General features: G+C 45.8%; 1 protein-coding gene across 4 annotated transcripts in view; it reads right to left on the bottom strand.

The window, feature by feature from the left end:
- SLC5A11 (solute carrier family 5 (sodium/inositol cotransporter), member 11) overlaps positions 1 to 21,929 on the bottom strand; it is a 46,340-nt gene continuing 24,411 nt past the window's right edge. For 2 of the 4 annotated variants that reach the window (XM_012644949.1, XM_012644947.1), the window contains exons 6-16: positions 20,343 to 20,447; positions 19,026 to 19,131; positions 16,532 to 16,612; positions 12,809 to 13,014; positions 11,990 to 12,125; positions 5,139 to 5,246; positions 4,673 to 4,823; positions 2,987 to 3,155; positions 2,341 to 2,556; positions 1,546 to 1,714; positions 14 to 306 (exon numbers count right to left, since the gene is read on the bottom strand). In XM_012644949.1, coding sequence (XP_012500403.1) covers positions 101 to 306; positions 1,546 to 1,714; positions 2,341 to 2,556; positions 2,987 to 3,155; positions 4,673 to 4,823; positions 5,139 to 5,246; positions 11,990 to 12,125; positions 12,809 to 13,014; positions 16,532 to 16,612; positions 19,026 to 19,131; positions 20,343 to 20,447 — 1,653 coding nt within the window. In that variant the 3' untranslated portion in view covers positions 14 to 100. Of the gene's footprint in view, positions 307 to 1,545; positions 1,715 to 2,340; positions 2,557 to 2,986; positions 3,156 to 4,672; positions 4,824 to 5,138; positions 5,247 to 11,989; positions 12,126 to 12,808; positions 13,015 to 16,531; positions 16,613 to 19,025; positions 19,132 to 20,342; positions 20,448 to 21,929 lie in introns of all 4 variants that reach the window. The other 2 variants (XM_012644950.1, XM_012644948.1) reach the window with 1 other exon arrangement.

The following is a 21,929-nucleotide window of genomic DNA, read 5'->3' on the forward strand; positions in this document are numbered from 1 at the left end:
CCTCGTGGTAAACAAACAAAAGCTTTATTATTTTTCCTTTCATAAAAAAATGGGGCACTGAAGATAAACGGAGAGCTTGGACCGCTGGGTTCACCCCACATTAAGCAAAGTAGCCCCAGAGGAAGATGGCGCAGCTGACACAGACGATGAGGTTGATGTCCAGGAGGGTCTTCACCAAGGGCTTTTCTTCCAAGGACACTATGGCGGCTTCCACTTTGCTCGGGGACTCCTCCTTGGCATTGCTCTCCATTCCGCAGAGCCACAAGATGGCCTTCAGCACTTTGGACCGCTTTGGGGTCACATCACCTAAAAAGAACTCAGCAAAGAAACGTCATAGGGCTGTGTCTTCCTAGAGGAGCGAGAAGGGAACACTAACCAGGTGTGTTCCGTTCACGGGGATAAGTACTTCAGATACCTTTTCTGGAATGTATTCATTAATACCTTCATTCTGGAAGATTGTTTAATTCTAGAAGACTGGTACTTTCAGAATTGGCACCACTTCCACATGAAGAATTTCGGATGAAGAAATCAAAGCTCAGACTGACTAACTTGAGTGAAGCTACCCCACTGGCAAGCAGCAGCAGAGATGGGGTTAGACGCCCGCTCTGTCTGATTCTCTCCTGTGTCACACTGCCTTCCAGGAGACTGAGGGGAAATGAGTGCTCTGTGGAAAGCTCTATGTCTTTATTCAGAGCTGAGGCTGCAAAGTCGACTGCCTGCGAGGCCAGGCAGGGAGTATATCTGAGTCAGAGCAGATCTGCATATTAAAGATGTTGAAATAGTCTTCAACTCTACCAAGAAATAGTCTCTCTCTCTCTCTTTCTTGAAACGCATGGCCTCCTGGATCTATCTTTGAGTTTCCCATATTGGGTTAATGTGGTTTCATCTCCACAATATATAAAAACAAAACAAAACAAAACAAAAAAACAGCCATGAAAAACCACAGCCTCAGTGTCATAGAGACAATAGGGACTGGTGGGGACCTTGGCTAACTGAAGGGCATGTCCCAGATCTAAGGGGCGGCTGCTTCACAGCTCCAGGTGACTTTCACCATGTAGACACGTGGGGCCGGTGTTGCTGGATCTTCCCATTTTCCAAGAGAAGATGGAAATCTGGAATTTTATGTTAAATCTCTCAATTTTTAACATTCAATTTTTTAACATTCTCAACATTCACTCACATTAAAACAGTAGGTGGGCTAAACCAAAATATGTCTGCAAGCTCCCGTTCTGAAACCACTGATTTACAGAATCCTTGTAGCATTCCAGCCTGCAGGGTGGGGGTGCGCGAGGAGGAAACGAACCATGCTTTAGCAGGCACTCAGCAAGTGTTTGCTGTTACCGCCCATCTGAGGTTTCTGTTGAAAGTTACTAAAGAACCCCTTCCTGGTGGCTGGAACATGGGAAGGACCAGACACTGGAGCCAGGGGATGCTAAAATGCCAAGCCTATCCCCTTTTCTGGCTTGTGATTTTATAGAAAAATTCCCCTTAAACACATAGTGCTTCTCAAAGCTCCTATTATAACTTAGGAGAGAGGCAACTCACAGCTGTGGGTTTTGGACATGTTTTCTTGAACGATGTCAAACTGGATGGTGGTGTTACTGGCCTCTGGCGTCCCGTTCTGAGAGAGGGTGAGAGGCAGGGGAATTGCTGGTGGCACCTGTTCCTTCTGGACCATGGGGTTGTGACGAGTGAACCAGGTCAGGCGGCTGACCTATGGAACAGAGGTGACTTGTGCAATATGGGTGGGGGAGAGGCTGTCATCTTTTCTCACATCCCCTGCCCGGCCCCTCCCTCCAATAAGCCTCACCTCCCCGCACTTTCCAGAATCAGTGGACATTTCCCCATCTCATCCCCCATCTGTCTCAGTAATCCTCATTCTCGTATTGGGATCTAACCTTCCCGCATTTGTAGTTCACAGACCTTAACCCTAGCCCCAGAGTACTGAGGGATCGGCCATTTCAGCTCATCCCTTTCTCTGGCCACAGGGATTGAATTGGTTCACGGGTGAGCACGTGTCTTGAGCTGACTCCATCAATGGGAATCAAGAATTTTGCTAGAAATCCTGGGTCAGAAATGCTTATGTTTCCTTAATGACAAGAAAAGAGACTATATCCCTAGAAGATACTTGGCCCCACACAGGGCCCAAGAATTGAAGCAGAAGCGAGAGATGGATTCTAATGACCTTTTCAGAGTCTGGAATCATCCTGTCCCTGAAGCCCAACCCTGGGCTTTTGAGTTTTTTGAACACGAATCCTCTTTGCTTAAGCCAGTTTGGGTCAGTTTTCTATCACTTGCAACAAAGAGACTCCACAGATACAGCCGTCCACCCAAACGTACCATCTCCTTGGAAGGGGGCTCTGTGAACCAGCTCACAGTGGACACAGTGATCAGGGTGGCTGTGGACAGAATCATGGAGAAGTAGAGGTAATGGACACTCTTCACCACAGCAGGGCGCTCATCTGGCTGGTTACACAGAGGCTGCACGTAAATAAAGTCCAGGACCAGCCTAATCAAGCCTAGTAACAGGCCCAAGATCAGGCCCGAGAAGGCACCCTGCAAATCAGAGCAAGACCTTCTTAAAGACGGCAAGAACTTGGGCCTCCAGAAACCTCAAGAAGCTGTCTCAAGAGCTTGTCTTTCTTGTGACAGTCGCTGCGCGGGTCAGTGATTTGGAGAAGTTCGGAGGTGCTTATCTGTTTACCTTTTACGTGTAACAAATCGATTACATATCATTTACTCATTCCCTGTTAACGTAGCTTCCCTGTTCAATGACCAAAATGTATCGAGATACTTCTGAGAAGCCCCAAGGCATTTTGTTAAAGGCCAGGTAGCACCCTCCGTGTGTCTTCCACCACAGAACTCACCCTCCCTCATGACACCCGAGTTCAGCCTCGTGTCTTCTCATAACGCTCCCCACCCCTCCTTTCCCAGTCCTCAGGGGCAGTGCTTGGCTCTTGCAGGGCAGGGGCTGACCTAGAGCTACCTTTTCGTTCGCCCGCTTCCAGAAGCATCCCATGATGAACACCACCGCCACGGGCGGCTGCAGGTAGGAGCTGACGGACTGGATGTAAACGAAGAGCTGGCCGCCCTGGCTGGCCTGGACCACAGGGATCCAGAGGATGGAAACCAGCACCAGCAGAACCACAAACACCCTGGCGCCGACAGAGAGAGGCCCCAGGTTAGTGCCATCTTCCCTGAACATTTACTGCTATCTTTTTAAAAAAATATTTATTGATGTATCATTTATATACCATAAAATTCACCCATTGTAAATGTACAATCCAATAGTTTTTAGTAAATGTATCTAGTTGTGCAACCATCGCCTCAATCAGGATCAATTACATCCATCATTCCAGAAAGTTCTCATGCCCATTTACAGCTCACTGCTGCTCTCACCCTAAACAACCACTTACCTGCTTCCTGTCCCTCTATTCCATTAAGTGCCATTATTTATGCTTCGCCAGTTGGTCGACATTGGGATTGTTTCTACTTTTCAGTTCTTGTGAATAGTGCTTCTGTGAACCTTTGTATACACATCTTTGTGTAGACATTATGTTTTCATTTCTAGGAATGCAATTGCTAGGTTGCGTGATAAATTTATATTTAACATTTTAAGAAACTGCCAAACCGTTTTTGAACAGTTGAACCGTTTTATATTCCCACCTGCAATGTACGAGAGTTCCAGTTTCTCTGCCTCCTTGTCTGTCTTTTTGATTGTAGCCATTCTAGTGGGTGTGTTAGTGGTATCTCATGTGGTTTTAATTTGCATTGCCCTGAAGACTAATGATGTTGAGCATCTTCTCATGCACATGCTAGCCATTTATGCATCTTCCTCAGTGACGTGTCTGTTCCAATCTTTTGGTTATTGGTCTTACTGTGTTACAAGAGTTCTTCACATATTCTAGACTACAAGTTCTTTATCAGATACACGGCTTGCAAATATTTTCTTCCAGTCTGTGGCGTGTCTTTTCATTTTCTTAATGGTGTCTTTTTGAAGTGGAAATGTTTTAATTTTTGTCAAGTCCATTGTATCATTTTTTTCTTTTATGGATTGTGCTTTTGGCATCACATCTAAGAACACTTTTCCTCACCCAGGACTAGACAGCCCTCACCGTGCATCATCTTGAGTGAGGGAGCCCCAAGGTGGTTATTTGCATGTAATTTACATAAAATTTACATGCCACTTATATTTCAGTTCCTCCCATTAGGCTTCATTACTCTACAGACGCCTTCATATAGAAACCTTTCCTCCAGTCCCAAGAACACTCTCCCCCTTTTACCTGGCTGACTCCTACTCATCCCTCAGGTCACAACCCTGCATCTCCAGATCTCCTGACTGCCCCATTGGAAATCATTTGGGTTATAGTCATCAGTTTACTTATATTCCTTCTTCTCCTTTAGCTCCATGAAGGCAAGAACTGAGTCTTTTCTTTTCATGGCTATATGCCCTTGTACCTAGGACATAGTAGGTGCTCATTGAACAGCTCGTGAGCGAAAGAATGTTCTTATACGTCGGGTCCTGACATTCCACCTCTCTGCTGTTGGAGGAGGCTGAGGCAACCTGGAAAAGCTGCTGGTTGGACTTTTTGCCTCTGGGTAGGCTCAGCTCTCTCCTCCCCAGGTATCTGGACTTTTCACTCCCCGCCAGCCCCACCCAGGAAAGCCTTACCTGCCCACAATCATGAGCTCCTTCTCAGATGCCCGAGGCCGGAGGTGATTCCAGAGGTCCATGGTGAAGATGGTGCTGGCACTGTTAAAGATGGAGGTGAGGGAGGACATGAGAGCCGCCATCATCACAGCCATCATGAGCCCACGGAGCCCTGGGGGCAGAAGGGAGGTCATGGCCTGGGTCTTTTCCTGTCACACCTGCTGCCTTCTCTCTGTTACCCCAAGCCCAGTGGGCTCAACTCTGAGGAGGCAGAACCTCAGAGGGGATGGCTGGGCAGCACCCCCAGGAGAGCCAAGACCTGGGTTTGGCTGGGGGGGGGCCCTAGCTCTGGGGCCCAATCCCTGAGCCCAGAGCCTGTTCCTGCCCATAGCCCTCCCAACTTATCCCTATCTCAGACCAGAGCCCAGCCCGTGTTCTCCTTTCTGGGTGGTCTAGGGAGCCCGGTTTAGGGGTGCAGGGACATTACCTGTGGGCAGGAGTTCCAGCACGAGTTTGGGATACGCGATGTCAGAACAGCCAGAGGGGTTGCTACAGACCTTCTTGCAGATTTCTGGATCTGCGCATGCCACTTCATCTACGGAAGAAACACAGGCCCAGAGTTGAGCCCAGGCCTCGGAGCCGCGGGCCTAGCCAGAAAATGGCCCCACACAGGCCAGCACTAGGAGGCGGGTTGATTGTGTGTAAGTTTATAGCTCAGTGAAATGAAAAAGAGCCCAGGCTTTATCAGCTGTGACCTTGTCACTTAACCATTCTGAACTTTAGTTGCCATACCGTAAAAGTCAAGATAATAACGTCATTCTGCTTCAGACATTATAGTGAGAATTGACTGAGGTGACACATGTAAAGCATGTCACACACAGTCTGCTACGCAGGAAGTGCTGGAAGCACTTCAGCTACTGTTACTGTGACCCAGAGGAAGCTGAGCCACTAGTGCCAGTCTTACAGAGGTGTCCTAAGCGGGCTCCATCCCCCGACCGCCAAAAAAGGGGACAAAAGCATCTCACGTCTTTACTGAAGTTCCTCGTGGCTTGACACATGGCAAACGCTTTTAAAATTCCTCTTTCCCTGGCTCATGTGGTTCAACAGCTGTCCCTCATTCTAGACCCAAAGACTCCACCATGCTGGCTCTGAATTTCTCCCTCCTCTTTCTGCGTCTCTGTATCAATTCTGTTCTCGCCGGAGCAGCTCCGATTTCTCTACTGTAAATCCATCCGCCCCTCCTGGCAACTCTATTCTGCTTCTCCGCCTGTTATGATGAACACACCCCAAGCACACAGCATAGGCCTCCTGCTTGCAAGACAGAAGAGGAGATAAAAAAAAAAGCTATACTAGCGTGTGGCACAGAGTAGGGGATGAGTGAATTTCGGTGGGGAGAGGCTAGCTATCACATTATTGTCTTTTTCATAACCCCGTGGGAAAGGCAGAGGTTGCTTTTACATTTTGCACATGAGGAGAAGGTTTCAGAGAGGGGAAGGGATCTGATTATGATCACCAGCAAGATCATGTCACAGCCAAACTTAAACCTGAGTCTCCCAACTTTTCTCTTTTTCAAGAAGGAAGGCCAGGAGAGCGTATCTTTTCCATCTTTAGTGAATCTGGCGCAGTGACCCCCTCCAGGGACTAATCCTGGTCACCGGGGCCTGCAGAACACTCCATGCCATCTCAGTGGTTTAGCACCTGTGTCTGAGTGATACCTTTCTTGTCACTTTTTGTCGCCCCCAGCTTCTCATGCCTGGGCTAACTGTGTTTCTCACCACCGTCCCAGAGTCTATCCAGCACCACCCACCCTATGTCGCCCAGGCTGGTGGGTCCCATGTTACTTCTCAAGTCTCTTTTAACAGGTGGGTCTAGGTGTGGCTCCCATGAGTGCTTCCCAGACCCTCTCTCTGCTCAATCCACGGGGGCTTCATCCTTCCTCCTCATTTGGAGGTGACAGGGCCTGTCAGCCCATCTTCCTTGGTGAGTGGGACCTGCCCTGAAGCTCAGTTTGGGGGCGGAATTGGAGCCCTTCACTGCTTATGCTGGTTTCATCCTTGTTCCAATCCAATGTCAGTGTCGTGATGACCGTTAGTTGAGGCCTCAAATTCACAATGGCCTCAAATGCAGACATTTGACAATATCGCCAAGCGAGGTGATGTATTTAGCCCCTGTATTTTTATTTCCATTAAAAATGTTAATGTAATAAACATAAACATGTAAAGTACACCATGATTTTGAAATCTAGTATTGCTGTATCTTCACTTTCTCTTTTGGTGTAGCAGGAGGCCTAAGAAATAGAAACAGCCCCAGGCCCTTTTATCCACTGGGAGGCCCGAGGGCTAACTAGTCTTTATAAAACTCCTCCCCGACGGTGATGTCTTCTCACGGCTGGGACCCTTCCCTCCACTAACATCCACCAGTGGTGGAGAAAATAGGTGCTGTGACCATCATTAATAATACAAATAGCAATTACTATGGAATAAAAGCAGATGCCCCCCAAAATGATGGTTCAGTTTGGGACAAAATTAAGATGGCAGATCAAAATGATATTTGATGAGCAGTATTGAGAAGAGACGATCTTACTGAGAAAAATGCTTTTGAGAAGGTCAAAGTTCTTGGCTTTTTATTACTCTTCTGAGGATACTTAGGAAAAGATTAGAAAATATTTACATTCCCGTTGCCAGACACTGCAAGGAAACTCCCAGGTAGGCCAAAGGTCTTGTTTAAGTTTAACTCTACATAGGCTCTGCCTCTTGTTGTCGAAAAATTCCCCATTTTCAAGTTATACCAAGAAGGAGCAAGAACCTCCCTGAGATATATAATTGTTAACTACAAAGTTTTTGTTTTACCTTCTAGGAATGCAACCTTCAACCATGAGACATGTGACAGACACAAAGTTTGTGAAGCATGTTTGTTGCAGAAAATTGTGTTTGTTTATTCAGTCTAAAAATTATGTTCATCGTGGGGAAGTTAGTTGGTTCAGCTAAGTTATAAATGAAATTGGTAGCTTTGTGGTCATTAACTCACCCTTCAATAACATCTGCTCACCTGTCTTGGGTTAATCAACTAATTCCTATATGGAGAGGGTTCTCTTATCAGAAAGCTTCAGACCCTCTGATGCTTGAAATAAAGGATGCCTCTAGCAATGTAAATGTAGCTCAAAACCTCCTTCTTCCACAATTCCAACATTCACTGAAGGTTCTCTATGCTTCAAATGCTGCAATAAGCACTACACATACACCTCATTTAATTTTCACAACTGTATGAGGAAGACATTATTATCCCCACTTTGAAGACAAATAAACTGAAGCCCAGAGGTTAAAAAGTTTCTCCAAATAATATAGCTAGAAAATATTATGGCCAGGAATCAAACCCTTAGTTTATTCCATAGCTCAGGTAGGGAAGACTAGCTTTGTAATTAGGTGCATCTCTGGATTCTTGTGTTATATTGTTCTGAGAGTTGTTTTCTTCTCTTTTAATTTCCATGTAAAGTTTCTTTAAAAATATTTGCTAATTCTCAAGTGGACTTAGTGGAAGAAGGTTTTTGTCCAGGATCACAAGAGCTCAGGACCAGAGCATCCAGTTGAAGATTTAGGAAGGAGCAGGTGGAAATGGAGCAGAGAGAGAAGTGGAAATAGGAGGGCATAGTGGCTTGGCCCTGAGCCTGGAACTTTAGACCTAGGGTTCTCAGGCTTCTAGTGGGCACATTAGAAATAGATGGCTGGCACAGGTATATGGAAAAAATGCTCAACGTCACTAATCATCCGGGAAACACAAATCAAAACCACAATGAGGTATCATCTCACCCCAGTTAGAATGAGTCTCATGAATAAGACAAAAAATAACAAATGCTGGTGAGGATGCGGAGAACGAGGAACTCATATATACACTGTGGGCAGGGATGTAAATTAGTATAGCCATTATGGAAAACAGTATGGAGGTTCCTCAAAAAACTAAAATTAGAACTACCATACAATCCAGCAATCCCACTACAGGGTATATATCCAATGGAAATGAAATCAGCATGTTGAAGAGATATCTGCACTCCCCGTCTGTTGCAGCACTATTCACAATAGCCAAGACACGGAATCAATCTAAGTGTCCACCAACAGATGAGTGAATAAAGGATGAATGGATATGTGGTACATATCCACAATGGATTATTATATAGCCATGGAAGAGAACAAAATTCTCTCATTCATGACAACATAGATGAGCTTGGAGGACACCGTGTTACGTGAAATAAGCTGGGCAGAGAAAGATAGATACCACATGTTCTCCCTCATATGTGGGAGCTTAAAAAGTTGATGTTATAGAAGTAGAGAGTAGAATAATAGTTATTTGAGGCTGGGAAGGGTAGGGGGAGGTGGGTAGCCAAAGGTTGGTTAATGAATACAAAAGTACAGCTAGATAGGAAGAATAAGTTCTAGTGTTCTATAGCACTACAGAGTGACTATAATTAACAATTTCTGGTATATTTTCTGACAGCTAGAGAAGCAGATTTTGATTGTTCCCTACACAAAGAAATGATAAATGTTTGAGGTAATAGATATGTTAATTACCCTGATTTGATCATTACACATTGTATACTTGTATCAAAATATCACACTGTACCCCATAAATATTTACAATTAGAAATAATAATAAAAGTAAAAAAAGAAAAACAAAACAAAGCAGATGGCTGGGCCCTCTCCCCAGGGGTTCTGATATAGCTGCTCTTAGACAGGACCCAAATGTTTGCGTTTCTAACAAGTTCCAAGAAGACACTGCTGGGTGGGGAGCACACTTTGAGAAACACTGGTTCAGGCCCCCAAAGACAGGAGAGAGATTTCAGATATACAGTGCTCACCTCACCCTCTCTCAATTTCCTTTTGCTCTTATTGCTTGTACCATATGATAGACTGTTTTAATATAGTTTTAATAGTTTATCTTATTTTTTCATGAGTACCAGACTCATCAGTTACATTACAAAGTCCTTGGGTTCAAGAAACGTGGTCTTATGTCTCATTTGATAATTATTGTTGAGTGGCTGGTTGACTATTAAGGGAGAGAGTCAGGGTCTTGTTATTGATCCTCCAGATGTCCATCCAAGTCTGCAGATGTGGCTTACATGACCCAGAGTCCGGTGTTGGAGTCAGGTACGTCTGGACCCAAATCCCAGCTTACCAGGCATTAGCTCAGTAACGTCTGGCGAGTCACTTAACCCAGGAGTGACTCTAGATTCCTCTTTTTTTCCTTAACCTCCACATCCAATCCATCATTTACCTGGTTGGCTCCACTCTAAAATATGCTTTCAAACCATCCACATGCATTGACCATTGTCCCTTCAGAGAGGACTTCCCTGGAAACCCTGTCTGAAATAGCCTCTGTCCTGCATTCCCTAACCTGTCTTCCTGTTTATCTTTCTCACAGCACTTAGCACGATCAATAATTATCTCATTCATTTCTTTCCTTATTTCTGTCTGTGTCCTCCACCACTGGAATGTAAGTCCCACTACAGCAAAGATACCATATGTCTTGTTCACTTACAGAGCCCCAGGGTCTGCTAGAATAAGGCCTGGCAGGTAACTGGCTTTCGAAATACATGTTGAATATGTGGAGGGATAAATAAATGAGTGAATGAATTAATTTCTTCAAACTCCAATTTCCTCATCTGTAAGATGAAAATAACAATACTAGTATCTACCTCATAAGGTCATTTTGAGGACGAAATGAGGCAATACATATATAAAATAATAATAGTGAACACCTATCGTGCTTGCCACATGCCAGGACCTGCTTTAAGTCTTATGAAATATTATTATTTCCACTTTGCAAGTGAGGAAACGGAGGCAAAGAGAGATGAAATGATTTGTTAATACACGAAGTCACATAGCTTGTAAGTGGCAGAGCCAAGATGCAGGCCTGGGCAGTTCCGCTCGGAGTCCAAATTCATGACCACCATACTGTACTGGAAAACTCTTTTCACAGGGGCTGGCCCTTAGCAAGCGCACAGTGAATACTGGTGGTTTGAAGCCACTGTCTTTGTTCATATGTCGAGCCTTGCTCAACGGCTGTATCTTTTCCAAGTCATCACAAAACTCAGATCCCAGTTTTTATCCCCTCTGGACTTTTCCAAGCCTTTTGCCCCTTTCCTGGAAGCAAGATCAGTGACTATTGGGTTCTTCATCCCACCTAGGCTGGAGGAACACAATCCCCGAGGCTAGCACTGTGGACCACGCCCCCCATTTGCCTTCCCCAACTCTTTCCTCCTGATTCTTTTTTTTTGTTGTTCTTTTGAGACAGAATCTAGTTCTGTTGCCCTGGGTAGAGTGCAGTGGCATCATCATAGCTCACTGCAACCTCAAACTCATGGACTCAAGTGATCCTCTTGCTTCAGCCTCCCAAGAAGCTGGGACTACAGGTGCGCACCATGATGCCTGGCTAATTTTTCTGTTTTCAGTAGAGACGGTGTCTCACTCTTGCTCAGGCTGGTCTTGAACTCCTGAGCTCAAGCAATCCTCCTGCCTCAGCCTCCCAGAGTGCTAGGATTACCAGCATGAGCCACTGCATCCAGCCTTCTCCTAATTCTTAAGGGCCTTAAATTATTTTGACTGAACTGCTTGGCCAACTATAGACCATTGTCATCCTGCCCTTTCTTTACTTCTGTTTAACTTCGTGTGGGATAAAGCTTAGGGGATTTTCACTCCCCTTTAGTTAGTAACAGCCTTGCCAGATATGGAGGAAAGCTTGCTGTTTGAAGGGAGACGAGGAGAGCTTCTTTCCATACAGACCACCAGTTCCTGACACTGCAGTGACTCCAAATAGCATGGCCCCTTCCTCAGTATTGTTTATCCCCATAGTTCAAACCTATCCCTTTACCACATTAAAAATAAAACAAAACAAAAACAAAAACACTAAGGCAAATACTCTACAGGCCTTGATATCCCCTGACATTTGTTAAGAAAAGTATCCAAAAAAGAGTTCCATTGGGCCAAAGTCACTAAACCACTCAGCTCAAACATTAAAGCATGAGAGGAACTTCCACATGAGACTTAGGGAACTGACATCTGAAGCCACAAGACTTTAGCTTAGTTGGTTTCAAAAGAATACAGTTGAGGCAAGGTCCCGGTTGAGTCTGCACTCCATTTGGCTTGGGACACCAACAGGACCTGCCCATTGAACCAGTGTTGTCCACTGAACAGCTTAGAGTCAGTAGATGCCAGATGGAGACACCTCAGTCCAATCACTAGGAAAGGACTCTAGTCACATTCTCTCGGGGCAGCCAGCAATATGTTTAGAGCACTTCACAGGGGCTGAGACTCACAGGCAGATGACCTCTTCTCCCAACCTTCTCACCTGGGAAGAGGATGCGGCTGACCATACCAGGGAGCACCATTATGAAAAGGGGCAGCACCTTCAGGTATGCGGCCATCAGAGAGCCACCTTTAGCATGGGACAGGTTCTTGGCAGCCAGACTCCGCTGAACGATCACCTGGAAAAACAGTGAGGGTGGTTGGAAGCTGAGATGGCTTTCTCTTAAGGCAAACTAGGTGTGCATAGCTTCTTGGTAGATGTAGTAGACTTAGGATCTTGTCTTCTCTTTGAGGAAGCATCTCTTTCCTATTCTCAGTCCCTGTGGTCCAACTGGGGTAGCTATGACTTCCATCCTGTTTCCTCTCTACTCCTTTATGCAAGGGGTTAGACCTGGCCAATTAGAGCTCTGCACAGAATTACTCTACCTCTCTGGCTACCATGAAAATTATGGAAAAGCATGCACCCAAGGCAATCCAATTACAACTCTCCATGGGACTTCTTCCTAAAAAAGGGCACCCAGTAGGTATTTGTTGAACAAATGATGTCCAAATGGTGACATTTCAACCTCCACTTAAAATGTATTATCTCCTTTGCTGACTGGATCTTCCCAGGCATTAGGCAGTATGTATTGAGTTTTCCCCTTTGCAGATATCAGCAGCTTTGGACTTGCCACCAGCATTTGCAAAAGCAAGAAGTAAAATATCCCGTAGCACAGTGGAGAGGAAAGAGCAGTCAAGAAAGGACGCAGGGAAAACACAAATGAGAGAATAGACAGAGCGAGAAAAAGGCATAGATTTTCAGCCACTCTAAGGAAAGAAGCAAAAAGAAGGAAAACAAGCTGCCCCACCTGCTGTCCTGTACCTGATCCGTGCACCAGTACCAGAGGGATGGAATGGACATTCCAAACAGGACCCCCGGCCACGGGAGATCAGACGTCAGTGGATCTCGGAAAATATGGAAGGAGTCTTCTCGGGGCAGCCCACAGCTACTGTTCTCACTCCGGTTGCTAGCCAGGGCCAAGAAATACTTCTCCTTCAGGCCTTCCATCCCACCAACTGCAGCAAAACCTGGAATTCAGAGGAGCCTGTTTGCCAAGAACTTAGCAAGTCCCCCATAGCAAGCGATGAGGGGGTGGTTAGACATCAGTGAGCTCCTCCTAGGAGCAGAGCTACCAAAAAATGTTGGTCCCCTTAAGGGTTCTTAACTCCCGCCCTGTTTTTAAAATGCCTTTGGTAGTATTTTATGGATATGGATTGTGTTGGGGCTCAGAAACTGCTACCCCACAATATGGCGCTTTGACATGCTGAACTGAAGCAGCCTCGAGGTCTCTCTGACCTTCCCAGCTCCTGTCTCTCAGTCCTCAGATGTTCTCTGAAGTTCCCTCATCTGTCTAAAGTCTGGACCCTCCAAAGAAGAAAACAGTTACCTCCAGTCCCTTCCCTGAGTTCTCACTAACTGAACTCATATCGCGGGAAGAAACACTGAAGTCTCTAACACACCTGGACAGACTTTTGTCACAAACCATTGTCTGCTCTGTGGGCCCAGCAGATTGTGTCCCAGGCCACCGTATGTTCTTCAAGCCCATTGAATTCCTGGAAAAATCATTTACTACCCACCTAAAATCATCCACACTTCCCCATCTTCCTTTCCCCTAAGGAGTAGGGTATATAAGCATCGGTACCCCATTAGGATATTGGGCAATCACTGTGTGATTCTCCCCCGACATGCTTATAAATGTGTATGCCTCTTCTCTTCTTAATCTGCATTTTTCAGTTGACTTTTCAGTGAAACGTAAGTTTTCCCTTGCCCCACAATTGCTTCTCAGAATAATATTTCTTTCTTACTCCCTTCCTCTCTTTTCTTTTCTTTTCTTTTTTCTTTCTTTGTCTTGCTCTGTTGCCCAGGCTAGCGTGCAGTGGCATCATCATAGCTCACTGCAACCTCCAACTCCTGGGCTCAAGTGATCCTCCTGCCTCAGCCTCCCGAGTAGCTGGAACTACAGGTGCGTGCCACCACACCTGGCCCCATATTTCTCATATCTATACTGGAGGATGTTTTCTGAACACTGGGCTAAGACCCACACCCAACTGTGAGAGAACCCAGCTTATCCTTCTGTGAACTATAAGATAACAGGGAGGCTCTTCCCTCTGCAAGAACAAGGAAGCAGAAAACTGTCAAGGGGACCATGAAAAGATGGTACAATACAAGAGAAGCCCAGAACTCCCTGGAAGTTTTATCCTGTCCTTCCCAAGTTCATAGAAACGATCAATGAAACATACAAATGCAGTTATCCCTGCAACAGCACTGATGTGAGTTGTTCAAGAGTACATGTGAAAACCCACGGATAGATGCCTTGCGGGGGGATGTCTACTAGATACAGTAGATTGATGAAGATCGTTGAGGGTCGATCTGTAATCCCTCTCCTGACTAATGGTTGTAATGACTTAAATAATGAAAGTCCCCCATGGAGACCCCACACTTTTATGGGGAAATATCTAGAGGTTTGGCTAAGAATAACAGACCATGTGAAGAGCTAACTTTTGGCTCTCTCATGCCTCTGAAACCACGTATTATGAGCTGCTGGCGCAGTATTGAGAAGTTCAAAGGTTTGTGATATTATTTATGATAGTGACCACCCCAAGCATTTAGCTAGTGAGGCTAGACATTTGTCCTTCATATATTCATTACTCATTTGTATTTCCTCTTTATACATAACAGTAAAGTTTTTTTTTATAAGGGTTCCTAATGTTTTTTGTTCAAGTTAATCATAAGCAATTTTTTGTTGCTGTTTGTATTGGGAAACTAATGTATTATTCCATGATTATTTCTTTGAATTTTTGCTTCAAAGATAAAAGTGACATATACACAAAATTCAAACTGTGCAGAAAGGTACAATGTTAAAGTACGAGTCTTGCCTGTCCTCTCTTGACTTCTGCTCCTAGACTCTTCCCATAAAATTTGTTACCAGGTTACCTTCCCACTGTTATCAGGCAGTATGATGGTTTTAATGATATGAGGTCTGAAGTCAGTCTGCCTGGGTTTGAATCCTGGCTTTGAACCCTAGCTTTATTAGCTATGTGACTGTAGGCATAAACTGTCGTTTAACAGTTACTGCCTTAGTTTTTTCATTTAAAAAAGAGTGACAACAATACCAACATTATTAGGTTGTTATGAACCTTAAATGGGATAAAGCATCTGGATCACAGGTGTTTTAATAGTTATTACTTTTTCAACATTTTGTTTAAGATAATTTGAGACTTACAGAAGAGTTGTAAAAGTAATACAGAGTCCCCATATACCCTACATCCAATGTTATCATCTTACATAATCACAGTAATCAAGGCTAAAAAATTAACATTGTCTATGGTCTAAATGTGCCCCTCTAAAATTCATATGTTGAAATCCTAACCCCCAAGGTAATGAGAACTTAGGATGCGATTAGGTCGCGTGGGCTGTGTCCTCATGGATGGCATTCATGCCCTTATAAAACACCCTGGGTAGCTAACAAGCCCCTTCCAGGATGTGGCAAGAAGGCACCATCTATGAAGAACAGGCCTGATCAGACACCACATCTGCTGGCGATTTGATCTTGGACTTATCAGCTTCCAGAACTGTGAGAAATACATGTTTGTTGATATTTTATTGTATATAGCAACTCAAACAGACTAAGACAAAATTGGTACAATACTATTAACGATACTACAGATCTGAAGTCTTCAGATGTCACCACTCATGTTCCTTTCTCTCCTGATGCACAGTCTAGGATCCCACATGGCATTTGTGATGTATGTCTCCTTAGTTTCCACCACTCCATGGTAGCTCCTCAGTCTTTCCTTGTTTCTCACACCCATGACACTTTTGAAGAATACTGATTAGGTATTTTGTGAAATGTCCCTCAACTTGGGTTTGTCTCATGTTTACTTGCGATTAAATTGAGGCTGTGTGTTTTTGGCAAGAATGTCACAGAGGAGATTTTGCGTCCTCCATGCACCAGACCAGGAGACACGTGGCATCGGGACGTCTTATTACTGGTGACATTAACCTTCATTACTTAGGTATGGTAGTGGGTGCCAGGTTTCTCCACTTGAAAAGTGACTATTTTTTACGTTGTAATTAATAAATATTTGGGCCATGATACTTTGAGACTGTGCAAATATCCTGTTTCTTCATAAACTTTCACCCATTAACTTTAGCATTGATCACTGGATCTCGCCTGTGGCGATTATTACTATGGTGCATTAATGGTGATTCTTCTATTTCTCTCACTTCATCTGCATGGATTAATTAGAATCTTCTGTAAGGAAGAGCTATCCCTTTGCCCTCTTTTATTTACTTATTCAATATTTTTCCCTATCAGTATAAGAAGGAATATTAATTTTTACTTTGAAAAATCATAAGTTTCCATATTAAGCACGGTTCCCTTCTAGCTAAAATAACCGGGCCTCAAGCAAAACACCTGCGACAGGAATCCCCAAGTAGTGTGCTTTTTGATAGCTGGGTTTGCTGATCACAGTGATGAGAACAGATGTCCCTGTTTGAGAGAGGTGCTGTCATCCACCCAAGTGACCCTGGGACCCCACTTACTGTAGCCCATCAAGGTGACCGCTCCTATCAGCATGATCAGAGTCTGCAGAGCGTCTGTGTAGATCACAGCAGCCAGGCCACCTGTGGGGATGAGCGGTAAGGGCCAGGTAATCTGACGAAGAGGAGTTACTCTGGGTCACAAAGGAAACCTGCAAGGTGAAGACCTGACGGGAGATTTCTCAGCGTTGATTGATTGCAAAGGTGGCCATGATCACTGCTCTCTGTGTGCATGCCCATTTTGCAAGATGACTCCACTGCTCCTTTCATGTTGAGATGAAGTTGACATCTCTACCTCTTAAATATGGGCTTGGCCATGTGACTTGCTTTGGCCAATAGAATATGGCAAAAGTGATATTGTGTATCTCCCAGCCTGGGCCTCAGGGGGCCCTGCAGCTTCTGCACTTACCCTCATGTTGCCCTGAGACCACCATGCTTTAGGAAGCCCAGTGTAAGCTAATGGAAGATGCTGGCCCACATGGAGGAGAAGCCCAGCCGACAGCCCAAGCTAACTGCCAGCCATGTGGGTGAGGCCACCTTGTCCCAGCCAGCTGTTCCAGGTGCTACCTAATTGCAATTCAGTGGAGCCAGGTGAGACCAGGCAACCCATGGAATTGTGGGGAATAATAGACCATTGTTGTTTCAAGTCCTTAAATTTGTGGGTGGTTTGTTACACACCAATTTCTAACTGATATAGGAAGTAATGCTTGTGCCATAGTCTCCAAGCTCCGACATTGATTGATTGAGACAGGGTCTCACTCTGTTGCCTCAGCATGAGGGCAGTGGTGTCATCATAGCTCACTGCAACTTTCAACTCCTGGTCTCAAGCGATCCTCCTTCCTCAGCCTCCCAAGTAGCTGGGACTATAGGCAGACACCACCATACCCAGCTGAAATGTTTTTATTTTTAACATTGGAAAGAGGATGCGAATACTAGGTATTCAGAGCCCCTTAGACTTCCTGAACAGGGGCGTGGTGGTCTGCCTCAGGGGATTCTTGCTGGCTTTGCCACGTAGAAAAATCTCTGGAATGACAATATTAGTAGCAAACCCATCAGCATATGGCCAGAGCAATCTTTGGGTTTGTCTCATGTTTACTTACTTTTCCCTATATCTCCCTCTTTCCTCTTTCTCTAAGGAGAAAGGACACTTACCTGATATGAATCTGTTTACCAGAGGGCACAGTCACTGTGCAATAAAAAAAAAAGCTGTGCCTGTGGGTGTGGTGTCCTTGACTCCTCCTTCCTTGCCAGCAGGAATGGGCCTCTCACAAGTGGGAGGAGGCCTGGCTTAGATCCTGGCCTTAATTCTCCGCTGTGTGCTTGTGCAATGAGACAGCCCGAATAGAGTGAGATCCTGACATTTGGCACCACTTAACCCCATCCTCCTGTCTACACTAATGTTTACTGAGCATCTATCCCATGCCAGGCACCGTGGGAGTCTTTCATTCAGTCATTCACTAAATACCTGGTGAGCACCTGCTAAGTTCTACGTGGTAGGAGTACAGAGGCCAACAAAATGGCACGTCCCCTGCCCTCATAGAGCTGCAGTCTACCGGAGGAGACAGAACCCCAAACAAGGAATACGAAGATGAACCGGCTGCCCTCCCCTCCCCAGGCCCCAGGCACATGGCTTCTGTTGCCTCTGACAACTCAGCCAACATCTTTCTGTATCAGAGGACCTTGCATAAAATTTTGCCATTTTTCTGTTTAGAGCATCCAACAGTGTTCCATGGCACTTAGAGAGGCCTTACCTGAACATTCTATGTAAAAAAAAAATAAACAAAAAAACCTTCCTCCATTATTCCCCATCTTTTCACCCTGCTTAATTTTCCTTCATAGTACTTATCAGGTCATAATGGTATCTCCAGACATTCTTCACTGATTTCCTTGCTCACTATTTGTCTCCCATCTCCACTAGAATGTAAGTTCCTCTGTGGTAGAGACTTTTGTCTGTCTTGCTTACACACATGACACCCAGCACATAGTAGGTACCATTATCTACACACACACACACACACACACACACACACGTGCATGCAAGAGGAGGCAGAGAAACGTGGAAATGGAGCAGACAATGAAGGGGTGAATACTACAACAGACACTTGTCAAGGCCCCATTACATGCCAGGCAAGTCTGAGGGAGGAAGATGCGGCTGCCTGACCTCGGGTTCCGGAATCAAGGTTATTTATTATCCTGCCTCATATCATGCATGTGTATGTATGTGCTCAGCACTTAGCGGGTTCTCAACAAATAGTTCTGGGACACATGGATGGGAAAACATGTTAGGCAGTTGTGCATTTTTTAAATTCTTTCTCTTATCAGGCAATCCTCTTCCTTTGGATAATGGCCAAGAGACATCCTATTAGCAAGGGCAATGGAGTGAGGTTTAATGAATGAATGGTCTTAACACACTGGAACATCAGAAGATGGGTCAGGAAAAGATGAGGGAGACACAGCTCCTGCCCACGACCTCTCCCAGCATCACCCCCATTCATACCTGCTACAGTGTAGACAGCCGTGATGGCCAACAGCCCAACGATGGCCAGGTACAGATCCAGGTGCAAAGACTGCTGAATAAAGATGGCGCCTGCGTACATGTCCACCTGTGGAGACAGGAAGTCAATGGATGAATAAACGAATGGATGAACAAACGAATAAATGAATGAATGGACATGGGCAGCACAGGTTCTCGGCCATGAGGGCCTCGCCTAGATTCTGACAAACACAAAAGAGTCATGCATTGTCCCTTCTTCATCCGTCTTGTCCCAGATCAGGGATCTCACATGGGAGCCCTGTGACCTTTTAAGTTTGAGACCCCTGCCCTGGGCTGATGAACAAGCTCCTCAATGGTCTGGCTTCTGCTTCTGTCCGTCCTCCACACTGCCACCTTCATCAAACCATTGAGATGTCGTCATCCTTCTCACCCCATTTAAAACCCTTGAGTGGCTCCCCACTGCCCCAAGACAAAGGCTGAATAAATAAGTTAGAGCTGCGTGCCAGGCCCTCATGTCCTTTGCTCACTTTGTATCCAGGTGCTTGTAATACTCCCCGTTTCTCCAACAAGTCACGCCGACCCGTGCTTCCCAGCTTTTGCTCGTGCTGGTCCACCCCTCTGGAAGGCCAATACCCCTTTAACTGTTAAACTCCTCCTGAGATGGAACTTCTCTGAGGCAGCTTCCCCACATCTGCTTCCCACCAGACTGCCAGCTAACATTCTAGAAAGGAGCCCCCATCTGTGAGTCCTTTGGCTGGAGCTGGCATATGTCCATCATTGTTTGGATTGAATGAAATTCCTTCTGTCCCCGCAACCCCCTCCCTTAGGACAAGCTGCTCCCCACCCCTGCCTGGAAGGGAAGACAGCTTCAGCGCAGCCGGGCCAGGCAGGCAGCACATGCCCGAAGGTGCCAAAGCACCTGCTCTGTGCCACTTTCTGGGAGATCTGCCCATCCAAAGGTCAGGGTGGGGCAGGCCCAATTGGCACCATTGGCATATCTGAGTAACAGCTCGTAACTGCCTGATCCCAGGAGGGAGAGAATAGCCCTTCCTAAGGGCTGGTCGGGCTCTTGGAGTCCCATTCCGGGACACACACCATCCTGAGATGTCGCCTAAGAAGCTTCGGTGGAGGAGGAGAGGGAGTCCTTCCCTTGGCCTTTTCTCCCAACCTCCTCTGCCCACCCCTCCCATCTCCCTCTAACCTCCCCAAGCCTGCCCAAGAGAACGGAAACGGGAGTGGGCAGGGGACATCCGCAGCAAAGGACTGGGACATCCTCTCCCCATGCCGCAGGGGCGTGGCCAGGCTGTGTTCCCGCCTTACCGAGATCTTGGTGAAGATGTAGATAAACAGGTAGATCACAGCCAGGGTGATGGGGATCCTGCTGCCACCGAAGCGCCTCCTTAGGTATTCTGGCATCGTAGTGACCTGGAGGTCAGAGCTGAGCGTTCACCACCGGCGGGTTCTGGGCACTTGGCCTCTTGGCACCAGCCCTTCCTGCCCCTTCCCTTCTCCCCAAACTCAGAAGGACAAACGGTCCTTAGTCTTGGGACTCCCACCGGGAGACTTGAGGGAGAAGCAAATGGGGGCAAAGGGGTGTGGCACAGAGGAATTGGGGTTCCAGCCAGGGGTGCGAAGCCCATGATCATATTCCCAAACCGGAGACATCTGTGCACCCCATCCCAATGTTGCCATATCCTACATTGTTATTTACTCAATGTTTTTCTTTAAACCAACTCACCTTTTTATTTAAAATAAATGTATCTAAAAAGGGGAAGTTTAAATCACCACTTTAAATGGAAAATCAAATGTAAGGGGACCAGCAAAAATAAATGTAGGGATAATAAAACAATTCATTCACTTTCTATTCTCTTCTGGCAACTTACTGTTGCACACCAAAGACTCTGGACCCAGAAGGTACTTATTCCTTCTTGAGAGAGAGAGAGGGAGGGAGAGAGTTGTCGGAGAGAGGTGTTAAAAAAAAAGGCACACTGGCTGCGACACGAGACTCCCCCTTTGAGTTCATCAAAAAACTGAAAGAGGAAAAGTGGAAAAGGGAATAACTTCACCCTGTGATTCAGTGTCATTGGCCCCATGTCCAACCCCTAAAATCATCTCAAGAATTTCCCTCTGTCCATGTTCCAAACTTTGGGAAAATTGCTCCACTGTAAACCCTGAGCCTGGTCACCAGGAGAAGCAGAGAATTCTAGTAGCAGAACACGCAGGCTCCAGAGACGTCCTGAATTCCCGTGGCTCCCTCCTGCCCTTGGGGGTGTGGTCTGAGGGCAGGAGGTACCCTGGGTACCCTGGAGGCTGAGCCATGCCACTGAGAGCTATTGTTTGGGTTGTAATTTTCTTGAGGTTTGGCATTTTCCTTCCCAATCTTCTTGCCTCCACTGCACCCCTCCAGACTTGGGGTGAAACAACACCATAGCTTGACTCTGGGACCTGAGCCCGACAAGAGCTCTTCCACAAGGTACTAGATCTTGGATGGGGAAGGGAGTAATGATTTGCAGAAATGTTTGCAGCCCCTCCCCCAGGCTGCTGTGGCTTGGGCGTCCCCAAGTCTAACCCAGGAAAAAGACGAATGGGTCCCCAGCTGGAAGCTGATAAACAGCAAGCTGCCCGTTGTAAGGTCAGACTGGGAAGGCAGAGGACGCTGGAGGGGAGATTGGGAGACGCTTGCTTAAAGAATAGTAAATGTTAGCTGTGGAATACAGGCGTTCACGCCTATAGCAGTGTTCAGTGTAAAATTAAATTTTATTACGTGTTTCAAATTTTTTTCATAATAAGATGTTGGAAAAAAGTGAACTCCAGGAATAAATGGACATGTTTATATAGGAAAAAAAATAAAAAGCTCTCTTTCCTTTTCCTCCCCTCAAAAGGCCAACTCGGGATCCGATCTTAATC

Source organism: Propithecus coquereli, unplaced genomic scaffold, assembly GCF_000956105.1.
Source record: "Propithecus coquereli isolate 6110/MARCELLA unplaced genomic scaffold, Pcoq_1.0 Scaffold223, whole genome shotgun sequence".
Lineage (NCBI taxonomy): Eukaryota > Metazoa > Chordata > Mammalia > Primates > Indriidae > Propithecus > Propithecus coquereli.